Source organism: Camponotus vicinus, unplaced genomic scaffold (assembly GCF_025532165.1).
Source record: "Camponotus vicinus isolate PSW18456_S1 unplaced genomic scaffold, iyCamVici1.0 SCAF_4, whole genome shotgun sequence".
NCBI lineage: Eukaryota > Metazoa > Arthropoda > Insecta > Hymenoptera > Formicidae > Camponotus > Camponotus vicinus.
In genome coordinates, this window is record NW_028141976.1 from 13,108,811 (window position 1) to 13,127,186 (window position 18,376).

At 25.5% G+C, this 18,376-nt stretch overlaps 3 protein-coding genes across 4 annotated transcripts in view; all 3 read left to right on the forward strand.

Moving 5' to 3' along the window:
* LOC145969691 (uncharacterized) overlaps positions 1 to 13,633 on the forward strand; it is a 29,975-nt gene extending 16,342 nt beyond the window's left edge. For both annotated transcript variants that reach the window (XM_083095854.1, XM_083095853.1), the window contains exons 3-6: positions 10,320 to 10,451; positions 11,133 to 11,309; positions 12,510 to 12,629; positions 13,063 to 13,633. In XM_083095854.1, coding sequence (XP_082951980.1) covers positions 10,320 to 10,451; positions 11,133 to 11,309; positions 12,510 to 12,629; positions 13,063 to 13,137 — 504 coding nt within the window. In that variant the 3' untranslated portion in view covers positions 13,138 to 13,633. The remainder of the gene's footprint in view (positions 1 to 10,319; positions 10,452 to 11,132; positions 11,310 to 12,509; positions 12,630 to 13,062) is intronic.
* On the forward strand, positions 180 to 1,706 carry LOC145970541 (dynein axonemal intermediate chain 3-like). The gene has a single exon (XM_083097392.1). It carries the CDS (start codon positions 180 to 182, stop codon positions 1,704 to 1,706), a length of 1,527 nt encoding a protein of 508 aa, XP_082953518.1.
* A 161-nt stretch (positions 13,634 to 13,794) lies between the features above and the next one.
* On the forward strand, positions 13,795 to 18,191 carry Sing (MARVEL domain-containing protein sing). The gene is made up of 5 exons (XM_083095855.1): positions 13,795 to 15,310; positions 15,489 to 15,803; positions 16,306 to 16,488; positions 16,803 to 16,943; positions 17,215 to 18,191. The coding sequence occupies exons 2-5, from the start codon at positions 15,642 to 15,644 to the stop codon at positions 17,290 to 17,292; spliced, it is 564 nt and encodes a 187-aa protein (XP_082951981.1). The 5' UTR covers positions 13,795 to 15,310; positions 15,489 to 15,641; the 3' UTR covers positions 17,293 to 18,191.
* Positions 18,192 to 18,376: the final 185 nt, after the last annotated feature.

Sequence of the window (18,376 nt, forward strand, 5' to 3'; positions counted from 1 at the left end):
TATTGCGATGCGACCAGGAAATTTATTGCATCTCCTTTTGTCCAACGAACGGTGATTTTGTAATCGGCGGTTCCGCGTCCGGACAAGTAATCATTTGGAATATTCATGAACAAATAGAAAATCAAGCAAACGTCAAACTCGAGTTTTTTATTCAAGATGTTATCGTACCAGTAGCGGGAATGTCTGATCGAGATCATTCGCACGAGCTGCCAATTCGTCAAATACAATGGCTTCCTGGTAATTACAGGATAGAACCATCCGGAAAATTAACGAAATTATCCACTTGTTCGAGCTGTCAGTTTATGACAATTTCCGAAGACGGTACCGTTGCTATATGGGATCTTTTAAGATACTCCATTATCTCCCAGTTGAAGCCAAGTGATTGCAAAAATCTTAATGAACTTTTTCGACCGACGTATCGATTGAATGTTCGACCTCATAACGACCCATTTTTCACACCTCTTTATCTGTGTCTTTCATCAGTCAGCGTTTTTCAAGAAGGCGATAAGCGTCATGATGAATTGGATTTTATGGATAAAAATGACACGAAGAGATTGTGGATTGGTACGGCGCAAGGACACTTCGCTTGCTGCACCTGGAAAAGCCAGATGTTCGACGTGGAAACGTCCGGTGTAGACGAATGCAAACTTCTAGATTGCATTTCCGCGCATGACGGTCCCATTGCAGTGATTTTACGATCACCGCATTTTTCGGACATTCTGCTGACGATGGGCGGTCACGTTTTTGCTATTTGGAAAGATGACTATTTAAACTTTCCAGTGTTCAGACGAAAATCCGATTGCACGTATACCGCATGTTGCTGGAGTAATCGTCCGGGAACTTTTCTAATGGGTACTAGTTTAGGCGATTTGGAGATTTGGGATATTGAAAGGAGAGCAAACAAACCGGTGCTCACACAGACTATCTCGAAAAAGCCGATAACTCTCTTGTCACTTCAGGTATTGTGTAAACAAGACTTTAAATTGATTGGTGCTGGTGATTGCAATAGCGCGTTTCGTATTTTTGAAGAACCAGCAGAGATTAAGGATGATATACTTGAAAAGGGAGATTGGTTTGAAGAGTATGTATGGAGGGAAATAAGAAGAAAAAAAATTTTTTCTTCGTGGCAGAAAAATTTTCTTCAAAATGACGCGACTATTATTACTAGAAGACAAACAAGAGTGGACGAGGAACATAGGTTAAAACTCGAAATGACAAGGATAAAACTTCACAGAGAGCACGAGGAACGATTAAAATTAGAAGCTGAAGAGAAAATACGTAAAATGTCAAAATCTAAAGATATTATATGGAAATTGCACCAGCAAGATACGATGAAAAAAGTTCTTTTAGAGAAGAAGAAATTTGTGCCACAAGAATTGGAAGAAAAAAGATTACCGCTGATTCGTTTAACTGAAGAGAGAAATCTAAAAATGAACAAAGGAAGAAACGAAATTGCGCTTCGAGACAAGTATTTTGATGATTTTGTTTCTCTCGAATTCTCCGACTATGATCACGATTCGGAAAAAAAGAACCAAAACTCAAAACAAAGATATAATATGGTAGAGGACGAAAAGATAATTGATATATATTTGCAAAAATTTTATAAAATTAGGAACGAGACACGAAAGATAATGGCGGAGAAACCAATTTCAAAATTCGATTGGGACGCATGCATAAAGGGAAAAAAGGTTACAAAAAAATTGTAAACGCAAGAATAGAAAGCTTGAGAAATTCTCTTGAGAAAAGTGATTTTAAATATGCCTGATAATAATTTAAGTTGTATGAATTGATAAAATAAGACAATTCGACAAATAGCAGGAAAATATTTCGGGATTGCAAATTTTATATAACTTACTATAAGCAACTAATTTTGTATATATATATGTATATATATATATATATATATATATATATATATATATATATATATATAATGTGCAATATGAATATAAATTATCTTACATGTATGTTGTATTAAAATTGTGATTAAATTAATATAATTTTTATCGATACAACATATTAAAATTTTAGATTAATATTTTAGAAAGTAACATTATATAGTATAGAATAAAGAAAAAGTATAAATTATTAATGTATTTACAAAAAAAAAATAGATTATTAATGTATTTACAAAAAGAAATAAATTTAATTTCCTAAATTTAAAAAATAAATTATTCTATATTATTGTAAAATAGATTTACTTCAGATTTGTTATGATAATTTAATCTAATTAAATCGATTTATCTACTCAATGCAAGATAAAACATTCATAAATAACAATAAAAACAGTCTTGTAATAAAAGATAGTTTTCTTGTTATACAAACAAATGTGTATATACAATAAATAAATATAAAATAAATTTTAAGTTTCAATTTTTTTCATATTTTACTTTAATTCTATTATTTTTAAAAAATATTTTACTTATCGAAAAATTCTAATATTACAGGAAATCACTGTATAATTATATACATACATATATATATATATATATATATATATATATGTGTGTGTGTGTGTGTGTGTGTGTGTGTGTGTGTGTGTGTGTGTGTGTGTATGTGTGTATATATATATATATATATATATATATATATATATATATATATATAATTATATAGTTATATAATATATAACACGCACAATTATATATATATATATATATATATATATATATATATATATAATTGTGCGTGTGTGTGTGCACAATGTGCGCCATCGAAATTTTTTCACTTTTTTCTCCTATTGTATGTTATATTTTATTTACTTCCAAAATATTTAATCTTATGTTTAATTAATTTATTTAACTCTTCTACTAAAAATAAATAATTTAATCTTATGTATATATATATATATATATATATATATATATATATATATATATACACATAAAGTGTTAATTGAAATTTAAATATGAAAGTTGAATGCCATTAACTTATTATTAGTACAAATGCTGTCTTCATTATTTAAGTAAAAAATTATCTTGTTGTTATTACGATTATTAAAAATTTTTGTTTCATGAAGTTAACTGTACAATGTGCGCAATGGAAAATATGCGCGATATTCACACATATTTATACATTTTCCAGGGTCTAGGTATAATATGTATGGCATGTGCATCTCCTGCATATATAGGTGCAACACACTGGTTTCTATTTGTTGCGGTAATATCCTTCATATCTACACTCATATGGTGCGCCGTGTATTTTTTATCCCTCCGGGAAGTACTTAAAGTGCCCATCAACTGGATCTTAACTGTAAGTGAAAGTTATTAAAAAGTTGAAGTAAAATTGTGCGTGTGTGTGCACAATGTGCGCCACCGAAATTTTTTTCACTTTTTTGTCTCTCTCTCTATTGTATGTTATATTTTATTTACTTCCAAAATATTTAATCTTATGTTTAATTAATTTATTTAACTCTTCTACTAAAAATAAATAATTTAATCTTTTAAGAGTTTTTGAGAATATTGATGTATTTTTTAAAGATGTGTGTGTACACAATATTATTTATATTATATCTTAAATTAATTTTCTTTTCTAGTGTGAAAAAGTCTAACATTTAATATAATATTATGTCTTCTATTTTTTATCAATATATAAATACTTAATAATTAATAAATAATTAATTAATAAAATCGATTTTAAATTCGATGATAATATGTGTATACGTTTAATTGTACAAAATAATTATATTTTGTATATTTATTTTTTTTTCAGGAACTTCTAAATACATCTATAAAAGCCGTACTTTACATGATTGCATTCATCGCTCAGCTGTCGGCTTGGACAGCTTACAGAACTTCATCATCGAATATCGCTGCTGGAGTGAGGCCCATTATTAAAATATCAATAGTTGAAAAGAATAATTTTTATTTAAAATGTTTTTAAAATACATATATTTAACATTATTTATTTAGATATTTGGAATCTTTAATACCATTGCATACGCTGCTGGGGCTTATTTTCTATACATCGAATGGAAGAACACTAATACGCAATAAACATCATCGGCCTAGAAGCCAGAACTGAACTACTTGAAGAGCATGCAACATTAATAATTGCTATGACTAGAATCGTGACTTTTCGTCCGTTTTGTAAAAATTTTGTCATATTAAGATTGTGCTCGACAAGAATGTCAGCGCTGGGAGAGGCGGTTTAAAACTAGTCCGGCGTGATCCTTTTCAAATCGTGTGTAATTTAAAGAAAGATTTTGTGCCTTTTAAGATTAGTTACATGTGAGTATCATGATCGTTATCATTAGGACAAAATCCGATCGATACCGTTTTGAGAAGGGTCAATGAAATCGCAGAAATGAATGAGGTATGCTACATTCAAGTATTGTATATTCGAAGATGATTATGTTGCACTCACAAAATCTTGTATGAAATCATTGAATATATCTGTAATTTTATCTAAACTTATACATGTAATATAAATAAGTGATATTTACTTTTTTTAAAATCAGTTTATTTAGAATGAATAGAATGTTAAAAAAATGGTTTTTATATAAAAATTCATTTTTATATAAAATTCATAAAATTCATAAAATTTTAATATTTTTATATAACGTGGTTAATTAAATATTATATTTAACTTGTATATGTATGTGTGTTTATTACTAAAAATATAAATATACATTTTAGATAAGATACATAATATGTGGTAGTGTGTGTTACAAATAATAAATTATATTTTATGACAGATAATATCCATCATCCAATCTTCTATACAAACACTACTATACTTTCGTTCTTATTAATATTTATTTGAAATTTGTAATTAAGAAATTTTAATTATTATTTTATTATATAACACTAGAATTTATAATACCTAATATATTACAGATGAATTTAATTTCTTGTTAAACATTTTTTAAGCAAAATTTTTGAGAAGCATCATTTTGCTTGCATTACTTTGGTCATATGATCCTTCGAAGAATGTTGAAATAAATAGTTTTAAGAAAAATCTTAAAACCTCCTATATCTCAATGTGCGATGTGTTTATCAGTTGCTTTCAATCAATATAAATTATCAAACTTAATTAATGCTTAATTTTATGATCTGAAACTATTTAGACAATTAAGATGTCCATATGTCCTATGATATCTATTTTCAATGACAATTTTGAGTATGAATTTATAAACGTTTGATGATCCCAATGTATTAATTTTTTGGCATCTGATACAAAAGTGCGTGAAATTTTTGATATTAATTCCTAAAACATCATTTTTTTGTATTTTTACGTACTATATTACAAAAAAGATCTTATTTATATATACATATATTTCTTTATACATAATATATATGTAGATAAGCATACAAACACACATACATATGACATACACACACATACAATATTATATATACACATCCTCTAGATTGGATGCAGCATAAATTTTTTTTATATTCTTTGCTATTCTCTGTAAATCATAAATTTTAAATATATTATAAGAATTTAGCGAGTCGAAAAATAGGACACTTTTTGACATTGTGTAAAACTTTTATTTAAACAAATAAACAAATTAAATAAACAAATAAATAAACAAATGTTTTTAATAATAAAATTAAGACGAAAGATTGCAAAATATCAAAATATATCAAAATAGAAAAATAATAGTATTTCAAATAGTCATGCACGCTTGCATAGTAGTCAAGATTTAATCTCTATAAATTATCAAAAATAAAGAAATAGGCATTTTTATCATTATCTTTTCATCTTTACATTTGTGATTTTAAGTTCACAGTACCTTTTTTCGACTTTTTAATTTCTTTCAACTTATAAAAAAATTAATTATTCTTATAAAAACTCAATTCCGAAGTTCAGATTTATCTCTGGTTTTGCAAAAAATAAATATTTAAAAAAAATTCCTCTCTCTCTTTCATATTAAAAAATATTCTATTTTTCAATTCACTAGATTCTTAATTTATTTTGGTAAAATTAATTGTAGAACTATGGATATATATTGCTCTATAATCTTTTTTTATATTATATATTTTATGAAACAAAATGCATGTTAAATGTCTTTACATATCTCTCAAGAGGATCTGCGCGATAATCCCGAATTATGCCGTGTAATTTGTTATAGCACTGATTAATTAAAGTGGATATTATGTTTAAAACTACTTTATATATAAGATACTTTATATATATATATATATATATATATATATATATATATATATATATATATATATATGAGGCGTTCTTTCTCAAGTGGATATCCGAGGCTCCAAAATTGGTTTAACTTTAAACAGTCGTGCATGAACTTAAAATTTAGCTAATTATATTTACTTTCTGATGCCAAATAGCGTTTTTCAAAATTCAATATGGCGGACTTAATATGACGACTATATCAATGAACGGTCAAAAAAATTTGAGTTTTCAATGCAAAAATCTTCATAAATCAATTAATTTTGTTGCATTTTGGATGGAAAATGTCATTCATGTCAGTCGCTGATGACGAATCTGATGTAAATGATGCAATTTTGCCAGAGAAAAAAGTTGTTTGTTTTGATACGAACAATCACACTGTGGAGTCCGTATCCGCGAATTCTGAAACACCCTATATATATATATATATATATATATGTGTGTGTGTGTGTGTGTGTGTGTGTATTTTATTGTCGAGAGAGAGAGAGAAATTGTGTATTTCAATATTGTTATGTATTTCATTGTTATATAGAATATCACTTTTCAGTACTGTAGTTCTATAAATTTTAATGACGATGTCGCTATCGTTACATTTTGTTGTACATACATCTTTAAATGGTCAAAGTACATGCGCAACGACATTAACAACAGCGACATTATCATTACAGAATCATAATATAGATATTGGAATCGATTTTTACACATATGAAGTGTATATGTTATATATATATATATATATATATATATATATATATATATATATATATGGGTGTTTCGGGAGATTTGCGACAAACTTAAAGGGGTGATAGATCTCGATAAATGGCACAATTTTTGTTAAGCAATCCGTGTCCGGCGATGCCTGCTTAAGGCGCCAAGCTGCGATGAATGCTATTTAATTTCTATATGGTTAGATAAAAATTTTAAAAATCATACGTTTTTTAAATTATATTTTGTTTATTTTATTACAATAAATGTTCAAAATGGCGACCTGCAACCTCAATACAAACATTGCATCTATGGTGCATTGACTGACGCACCCTCTGAAAAATTCCAGGATAATTGCAAATTATATCGCATGCGTTCATAATCCTGTCAATGAGCTCATTTCGGGTATTAACAGGAGTTGTATACACTAAACTTTCGTAAACTGCGTAAATATTCATCGCAGTCTGGCGCCTTAAGGAGGTATCGCCGGACACGGGTTGCTTAACAAAAATTGTTCCACTTACCGAGATCTATCACCCCTTTAAGTTTGTCAAAAATGTCCGAAAACACCCTGTATGTATATATATATATATATATATATATATATATATATATATATACATATATATATATGTATTTATTTTTATAATATATTTGCATTTTTTTTTACGTTTCTTAAATTTTATTTATTTTTCATTATAACGCTAAATAAAGTACAAAGATATCATCATATTTTATCATCATATTTGTGTTTTATTGTTAACATTAATGTTTCTAACATTTTTAAAAATATTTTATTTTTATTACTCTATATTTAATATTTTACGACTTCATGCATGTGTAGGTAAGTATGTATAAATATATTATGTACAAATATGTTTTTCACATTTCTTATTTTATTATTTTTCATTAAATAGATGATCTTTAATGCATGTATATGTGTATTTATGTTGCACGCTGAGAGTTGTTAAAACGAAAAATTAGTTTATATATATATATATATATATATATATATATATATATATATGTAATATATATGGCGCGCGTAGCGCACTATATATGTATGTAGGTATCTAAAAATGTGCGTGAATGTATGATATCATCAGTGACGTCATTCTTGATATTACGCTGAAAGAGAGTAGCGCTTCAGTCAATCGTTCGCCAACGTACAACAACGTACTCTTTTCAGGTTAGTGCAGTTATTTCGGATGGTGCATATCACCATTTTTATCTCATTTATAATAATCTCATGCATCTTGATTAATTATTCATTTTGAGAGAAAGAGAAATTTTATTATTTTTATAACAATTTTTCTAATCTTGTATGATATTGTGAAATGATGAATTTATATTATGAAAGAAGTTTAAAAAGCTCATTATTGTCAATCACTAATATTTTCTATTTATAATTTTTGATAGTATGAGTAAAACTGACATAGTAATCAGGTTTATTGACGTTATAATTAATAAACAATATACAATATAATATACGTTAGATATTGCCCAATACATACTCTCAATTTTACTTTATTTAATATTTCTCTAATTCTGCAAAATTAATGGCAAAAATTAGTTTAAATTTAATTTACTATTAGTATAGTAGATTGAATAATTTGAGAAACATAAAAGAATTAACAATTTATATAATATAATAAAATAAAAATGTAAAAGTATAAAGACAATAATAAAAGATTATATGTAAACAAAATAAATTAATATGATAAAATATAATCAACGACAATTGTATAGAATCTGTAGAAAATAATTTCTATAATTTTTCTATGGAAATGAACATTAAACGAAAATTTGTCGAGCTGGAGATAAGATTCAATCTTAATCGAAATCGTTTTATTTAATTTCGAATTTGACTTATACATAATTCTTATATATATATATATATATATATATATATATATATATATGTACATGTACGTATGTTTGTTCTGCATATTTAAAAATAACCTGTGACTCTCTCTCTACAAATGATGCTCAGCTCAATAGTAGCGGTGCGCTATCTATCGATGTTTCATTATACTTTCGTAATGTCAAATTTTCCTTAATCATTATTGTTATTTTAATATTTTTCAATAATATAATCATTATCTCTTATGCATATATGTATGTTGCATATATCTATCTCTATTTCTGTTTTACTTTTATGAAATTTGTAAAATTTCTTCCTCAAAATGTACATGTATAAATCTTGCGAAATTATATTTACAATTAGTTTCAAGACAGGAATAAATTAAATATTCCTCTTAATTCTACAAAAATAATTCAAAATAAGAATATATTTACGATTAGAAGTTTAATCTTATTAAAAATTTGAATACTTATTTATATAATATTACTATCATGTTTATTTTTGCAAAACATTTGTTGTTGCATATATACATACATACATGTACTATTATTATTAATTTAAAAAAAATAGATCATAATTATTATTCTTCTTATTTTTCATTTATGAATTTCTCATACTCTATGTGTATTTTATACGTATGTATATAAAATTTATTAATAAGTGCTAACGAATTAAAAAATTATTGTAACTGATAGAAATAATATGCAAAATATTATGTATCTAATTCTTATCGCGAAATCATTAATTCTTTAATAATTTGATTACAGCAAATATATATATACGCGCAAATACATTGACTAATTTTTTTCCACAAGAAATAACTATAATATATTGTAGTTATAAAATTATATTTAATTAATTTTTTATTTCGTTTATAAAATTTCTGTATATAATATTATAGTTGTTATGCATAAAAAACTTAATACAATTTATAAAATTATTAATGTCGATTTTATCTAATATTTAACTAAAATGTGTTAAATGTTAAATCGATAAAATTTAATAAAAATTTATAAAAAATATAGAATTAGAATATTTTCTCTTTATAATCTCTCTCTATATCTCTTTTATTTTAATATATTTATTAGAATATACATTAAAATATTTTCACTTTGGTCTCATGATTTTTTCAATAAAAGTAAATTCAAAGGTCTCTACACATATTACCGACTGTAGATGAATTTACAGGGCGTGTCAAGATATTCCAAAACCACCGAAGGATATTTTATAATAGAATGTTTTATTTATTCATGATGCTTGTGGATTTTAAAGAAATGCCCAATTAAATATTATTTGAAAAAAAGTGCACAATTAATCTTATTTGTGAGAAATTCTTCCAGGAATTATTATCTTTTTCGTATAATATATTACTTATATTATCTATAATATTTATCTCTTACACTTGCCAACATCTCCATTTATGTGCGTGCGTGCGAGCTTGCACGTATGTGTCTGTGTGTGTGTGTGTGTGTGTGTGTGTGTGTGTGTGTGTGTGTGTGTGTGTGTGTGTGTGTGTGTGTGTATATGTTGAATAACATCTCTTGATATATTACGATAAACATATATAGAAACATGTTGATAGGAAAATTATCTTTGATTTTTTCAGAATTGGAGAAATAAGGCAACAATGTCTCATTCCGTGACAATTAGAACACAGACAACGACCAGTTCGTCAATGATTGTCATCAATACTGGCTATTTAAAAAGTTGGAATGGCATTTTAAAGTTTTTGCAATTGGTATGCACTTTTATTATTACATTCAATTATTCATTTGTTTCATTATTATTCTCTTATGATATCAAGTAAAGTATCTCTATTAATATATTTCATTATATATATAAAATATTATATAAACAAGGAATTTGAAAGGAGTTGTTTTAATTAATTAGTAATGTGATAAATTTTTTAACAATTTTTTAACCGCAACAGTATAGCATAATTCTACACACAAATGATTTTAGAATTTAACAATTTTTACAACGCGCATATTTAATTAAGATGAATATTTGTCGTTTAAATAATAAAATCGATATTATTGTTAGTTTAGTGTATATAATTTACGGACGGTATTCTATATCTAACAATAAGGGGATCTTATAATCTTTATATAGTATTCACATTATCGCGCGCGCTAAAACTCGCTTTTGGCCATAATCATTTATCTTTATTTATGTTAATGGCATAATAATCTGAATTCTATAAATATTTCATTATATTTAAGTTAATATATTTTATATTTTTTTATTAGTATATAAATATAATTATTAGTACAAGCCGTGTGTAATTTATGAACATTTTTATAGAAATAAATATTATATATCTATATAATATTTATATATTATGCATCTATATACAATTTTTCTATATTTATATATTCTACACCTATATATAATTGATATTTTTATTTCTTATTAACAGGCACTAGGCATAGTCTGCGTAGGGATTATTGGTAACGAATTTAATTATTATGGTCGGATTGCGCCACAGTGCTTCTTTCTTGTCATAACAGTTACCTTTATGATTAGTACTTTCATTCTTCTTCTCAGTTGTGTGATGTCTCTTTCTACTGCATCTATTATATCTAAAACGATCTACGTAAGTACACACACACACACACACACACACACACACACACACACACACACACACACACACACACACACACACACACACACACACACACACACACACACACACACACACACACACACACACACACACACACACACACACACACACACACATATGTATGTGTGCGTGCGTGCGTGTATGTGTATGAAAAAATTTCATTATATATTTTTGATTTACATTACATTTCCATGAAGAATCATTTTCATTTCACTTATATCACAATTCACAATGTACTTTGTATATATCCTACACACACACACGTACGCACGCATGCACACATACAGGGTGATCCTGAAATAGTTTGTCAAAATCAGGGATTGGATTGGGGATCGTCATAAGGATAAAAAAAGTTCCCATAAACGTTAGTCCAAAAACGCATCCTTCAGGAGTTACTCATTTAATTATGAATTTCGAAGAATAAATACTTTCAAAGTTTTGATCATACTTACTATGATTTGTGCTTTTTTAATTAATGTCTGCCCGCGCATTTCAGCAGAACTGCTAGAGAATATCTAAATGCACGATATCCCGATCGGTGGATTGGACGAGGTAGACCAATTCCATGGTCTTCGAGTTCCCCGGATTGTAACTTTCTAGATTTCTTCCTATGGGGGCACCTAAAGACTCTTGTTTATGTAACTCCAATCAATAATGTAGAGGAGTTACGAGATCGCATTATCAACAGTTGCGAAATTGTAAAAAATACGCCAGGAATCTTTGAGCGTGTTAGACAGTCAATGGTTAGACGGATGAAAGCGTGTATTTTAGTTATGGTGGACATTTGCAACAACTTCCGTAAATAAAAATAAATTCATTTCATGACCTTCCATTTTTCTGAATCAAGTATTAATTAAATGAATCATAAATTCTGCGGGATGCGTTTTTGAACTAACGTTTATGGAAAGTTTTTTCATCTTTATGACAAGCCTAATCCAATCCCTGATTTTGACCAACTATTTCAGGACTACCCTGTATAATATATATTTAAATAAATCATTTATAATATATATTTAAATAAATCCATTAATTAACCATTGTTAAATTACATTAAAATTGGTTTAAATAATATTAAAAAACGAGAAGATTAAGAAAACAATTGTTTTGATCAAAATTTATTATGCAACATTATGTTTATTGTCATATTGAAAAGTTGTGAATTTTTAGGAACCCCTTTATCATTCCATTGCATTTGGATTATTATTTGCGGCCTCATTGACGCTATTGGTACACGTTACTAATTATAAGCGTTCGCTTTATAACTACGAATTGTTATTAGGCGCATCTGTAAGTACAAAATATAATATTCATAAAAAATCAAATTCTTAATTAATTTAAAGAATTAAAATTATAATATAATAATAATGTAATATCATAAAGCAATAAAATAATAATTTATATTTGAATTGTGAATTTGTACATTACAAGATGTCACGAATTCAATAAGCTGTAAACAACTTCTTTCATATGTGAATTTTTTATTGCAAAATTACGAAAGATGAATCCGCATTAAGTTAAATCTGCGCTATAGATTAATTATATATATTAAATTTATGTTTAATATAAATTTAATAATATATACATATATATATATATATATATATATATATATATAATTATTTATATTATTTATATTATTACTTTATAATTATATATATAATAATTATATATAACTTATATTAGATTGTATTCTGAAAATAATTTATTGATTTTTATTTAGATTTGTGGTCTAATAAATACCTGCCTGTATCTCTTCAGCACAATTTTTGCCTTTCGCACTTATAAAGGATTCTAAGCGATTTAATTATACAATTTCTTAAAAAGTAGAAATGAATGACTCGTACTCGTATATTATATTTTTATAAGCTAAATTTGTATATTGTTTAAAAATTTTATTTAATTTAATATGCATAAGCTACAGGTAATAAATTTTGATTGTTTAATGTTGAATATTTAATCGATTTTGAAAAAGTGGTGAAGAATAATAATTTTTTTGTATAATTCATAAATCTTTGAGATAAGATTCTTACACTTTTTACTTTGGTATGATAATCATTGATCTAGACAAAATTCTAAAATTGCAATGCTCATTAGAAATGTCATCTAATTATTTATTTTAATTTTAAGTATATAAAGGAATTGTTATACTTGGAAAATTGTTTTTCTCTTTCTCATGACATAAATAGCAAGATGCATACCTAACCTCTATTTATATTATCTTAAAATTGTCTGAATTTCTTATTGTATGTTATCTATCGAAATGCGTACTTATATTACATTCTTGATTTATATATGTGGCATACATTTATTATACCTGATTGTGATTATTAAAAAAAATAATATCTTTATGGAATACATACTTAATGAATAATAAGTATATTTATTTTATACGTGTATATATATATATATATATATATATATATATATATATATATATATATAATATTTATTAATAATGGAATATGTAAATATGTATAATTTAATTTTTGCTAAAATTTAAACAGAGAATTGAACAAATACGAGATGTGATTGATAAATGATAAATTGATTAATCAAAATTTTACGTTGAGATTATTGTATTATTGTATATATAGATTATTGTATTATTTTTATTCTTTCTCTATATATCGAAAACATTATCAAAGTAATAATAAATAAAATTTTTCGAATTCTCATAGAAAATTTAAATATTATAGTAAATTTTCCAAGTTGTGTGCTAGTAGTTTTCCATACATATCTAGATACATATAATAGGAAATAAAAAATATTTTGGAACGATTGATGGCTATGCAAGCATGCTTTATCATACGTCATTAAAATTTTTACAATTATTCGCAAATATTTAAAATTATTATAAATAACTTTATGGATTCTATTTATATATTTATAAAATTTATAGAGTCGCCTGAATGAATAGATTTAAGATTAATATTATTAATAATTTAATTTATCCGTATTAATGTTAATTTTTAAATAATTATTATTTTTGCTTTTCTTCTCAGGTCGCGTTATTATTTCAAAAATAAAATAAAACTTAATAATTATATGATATTTTTACGACATTAATAATTTCCGAGTTATTTAACGATTGGATTAGAATTAAACGATTGAAAAAGAAAGACCTCACAAATATATATAAATTTTATAGAGTCTTAATGTATTAACAAAATTATATATTCTTTAATTAATTTATTTTAATAAATTTTTAAATAAAATTTATTTTAATTAAAGTTTGATAACAGTTTAGTCTTATGAAAAAATTTAAATCTTTGTCGACATTTTTGCTAAAGAAAAAATTAATTCCAAATTGGCTAAAATTTATTATTAAAAGATACTGCAATTGTATGATTCGGTAATTATATTCGATAATTTTAGAATAATATATACACACATTTCTGTATATATCTTTCTTCTTGTATAATTAAAATTATACTAAAATTTTCAATACTCGATTTATGTTGCATTTATTTTAATTTTTTATATCTAAATTACACTAAATGTTAATTATTGTCCTGATATTTATAATAAAATTGTAAAATATAAAAATTATAAACAAAAATTATAAACATGTAATTATATGTAAAATTTTGAGAAATGCGAGCTTATTCCTGTTGTGAAAGAAAAATAATTAAATAAAATGAAATTGTAAAATTATAAGACAAGTACAAGAAATATCTGATATTATCATCTTATTTTTTTTTAATTTTCTGTGTTTCCTCTTGCTGGATAGTCAACTGTCAGAACATTCTGATTTTGTAGCATGTGCCAGAAATAGCAATTTCCCTTGTGTCGAATGCTATATGGGGGGTTGCAACACATCCAAACTATGTACATACATATGCCTATATCCTCAGTCTCTTTAAAACTATCGTTGGTTGCGGTTGTTCTCCGGTTGTTTTTGTAAAAATTTCTCGTAGGAAAAACACAAAGTCTACAATTAAATTTTAAAAACGTTTAAGTCTCTTTAAGTACGTATAATATTCTTTTAAATTTGATTGAATTTCAAATTTAATTTTAAAAAGTTGTTTTTGTATTTAATAAAAAAAATATATCAGTAAAAATATTATCTAAAAAAATTATATTTTTATGAAAATAGACAATTTCAAAATATACAATTTCTAGTGATAAAATTTAATTTTTTTGTAGACAGAAAGAAGGAGAGAGAGAAAACATATAAATACTGAGTGAAAGGATTAATAAAAATCGTCAATTATATTTATATGAACGAGAGGATTTAGTAAACATCGCGATTTAAAAAACAGAAACAATCATAGAAATTATTATTTGCGATATATAATCATGGGTATAAATAATGTTGGACCAGTTATTTCTCCTCTCAGGGTGTCATCTTGTAATACGTATGGCACAGGCGGTTTTAATTGCTGCTGTTTTAGATGTTGCACGTGCTTACATATAGAATTTTTGAAAACACAACCGGGAATTGTAAAAATTTTCGAAACGGTAAGTAATTACAATGGCACATATATTATTTAATAAAATATGTAAAATTTGATGTATGTATGTAAGAAAAAGATGTTTTATACACACACACACTCATATACATACATATACGCGCGCGCGCGCGCGCACACACACACGTATATAGCAAATTTTGTGATATATATTTTGTGATGTGTATGTGCGTGTGTACATTCGTGCGTGAGTATGTGTATGTGCGTGCGTGCATGTGTGTGTGATAGCCATTTACAATTGAACAGACTATATAGGTTGAATTAATATACTGACTGATATTTATAACACAGAGTGATTCAATTTGTCAGCAGTTATTAAAATATAATCTATTTTCATATATAGATAAGTATTGATTGATAATCTGTGCACTAACACAATATGTAATATGTTTGTCTATGCATATATGTATATATCATAGATATATGCCTATAGTAATATGTCTATGATATATATACATTGTATATACAAAATTTAACAAATTTAATTTCAGATGATTAGTGGATTAATACAGAGCTTGCTCATCAATTATGGTCTGAAATATAGCTCATCTATTGGTTCGGCTTTTGAAGGATCATTGACCGCTGCATCTGCCTGTTTTTTAACTTCCGCTCTGTTACTTGCTTGTTATACAATTTCTGAAAAAACTTACAGATTAATTCGTTCATCATTATTTGTATGTATATTTATCTATTAAAAAAAAGATATATATATATATATATACATATATATATATATATATATATATACATATAATCCATATATATATATATATATATCCATATAAGCGATAAAACTAAGTTATATCAGAAAAAAATTATTATAAATTCGCATTATATTTCATTATATTTCATTCTCTTTATATCAATTCTCTCCTGTATCTATTGCTTATATTTATAGAAGGAATATTATAATAATAAGTAATGAATTAACTTTATTAATTTTTTAATTTACTAAAGATGATGTATATTATTTATTTTTTTTAAATAGGAGATAATGTTCAACTCTTTAGCCTGCTTCCTGTATTTAAGTTCAGCATCCTATTTAGCATTTGCTACAAAGTTATTTCTAATGACTGAGTATTATGTGAAACCCGGTTTCGACGTTTATCCTGCTATGACAGCCGCTTATGTAAGTTAATTATTGCACTAACAAATCATGAACTTAACGCTTTCACTGGTTTACGTCATTATTTGTTTTCGCATATTATAAAAAATTACAATTTTTGTTAAATAATCCTAAATATCTAATATATATAGCATATCTCTGTGCTGAACAATAAAGTAAAAATTATATTAATAAAGAAGAATTAATATTGATTATATGAAAAAGAAAAACATTTTAAATTTTTTGGTAGCATTTTATTCTAATAAATATTAAAAGTGACCAATCCATATTACAGATCTTAAGTGGCATTGTGGGAATATTACATGGAGCAGATGCATATTTATCTTTTGTGCATTACAAAACTGGAAGATAAATCATGATAATATGTTAAATATATAATTTTGCGAGACAAAGTAACAATTATATAAATATTCGACCATCATACACACACACACACACACGCACACGCACACACGCACACGCACGCACGCACGCACGCACACGCAGAGAGAGAGAGAGAGAGGAGGGAAAAATTCTTGTTATACAAATATAAATCTCGAAAAAGAATGAAGTAATAATCAAAAGGACTTTGATTTTTTTATCATGATATAATTATATTATTTCATTATCAATATTAATCATTAAATGAAATGTTGACATTTAGATTGAATTATATAGGAAAATTTTTTCTTATTATATAGAAATATATATCTACTAATAATAATTATTTTTTATTTATATTAACGGAAAATATGGAGAACAATATTTAATATAATACTTTACAATTGGTAATACACACAAATAAGTTATATGTACATTGTAAATTAACATCACAAAAATTAACACCGCAATTTTTATAATTGCATATTTTTTCTACCTCATTATTTCTATATTAATTTTTTTAAATATGATGATTTTGTGATAGAATCCAATTCTCTCTCTCTCTCTCTCTCTTGCTTGATAGTTTAAATGTAATTGAAGTTACTTGCAATATTACTTTTGTTCATGACAAATATGTGATGCGTATAACATACTTACTATATCAACATTTCGTGAAATTTGTTGCATCATAATATTGCCATATTCTGTGCATGGCATAATGATTACTGCATAAAAAATAATCATTGTAATTTATGTGAATTTAATCGTTAGATTAATATGTATACATACATACGTATATATATATATATATATAAAATATAGAAATAAACAACAATAAGAAAAAAACACGATAAAAATATTTATTTAAAATTGCTGCTTTACGTAATAATTTTATGTCGATGAGCACTATTTTAAAAAATATTCAAAGATACTGACCGTTAAAACATTTAATTTAAAGTACTTTATTACATACCAAGTAACATTTTATTTGTAATATCCATTATTTTCACATATTTATTTTATAATATAATATCAATAAATTATATAACAGCATTATATATAGACATATAGAGTTT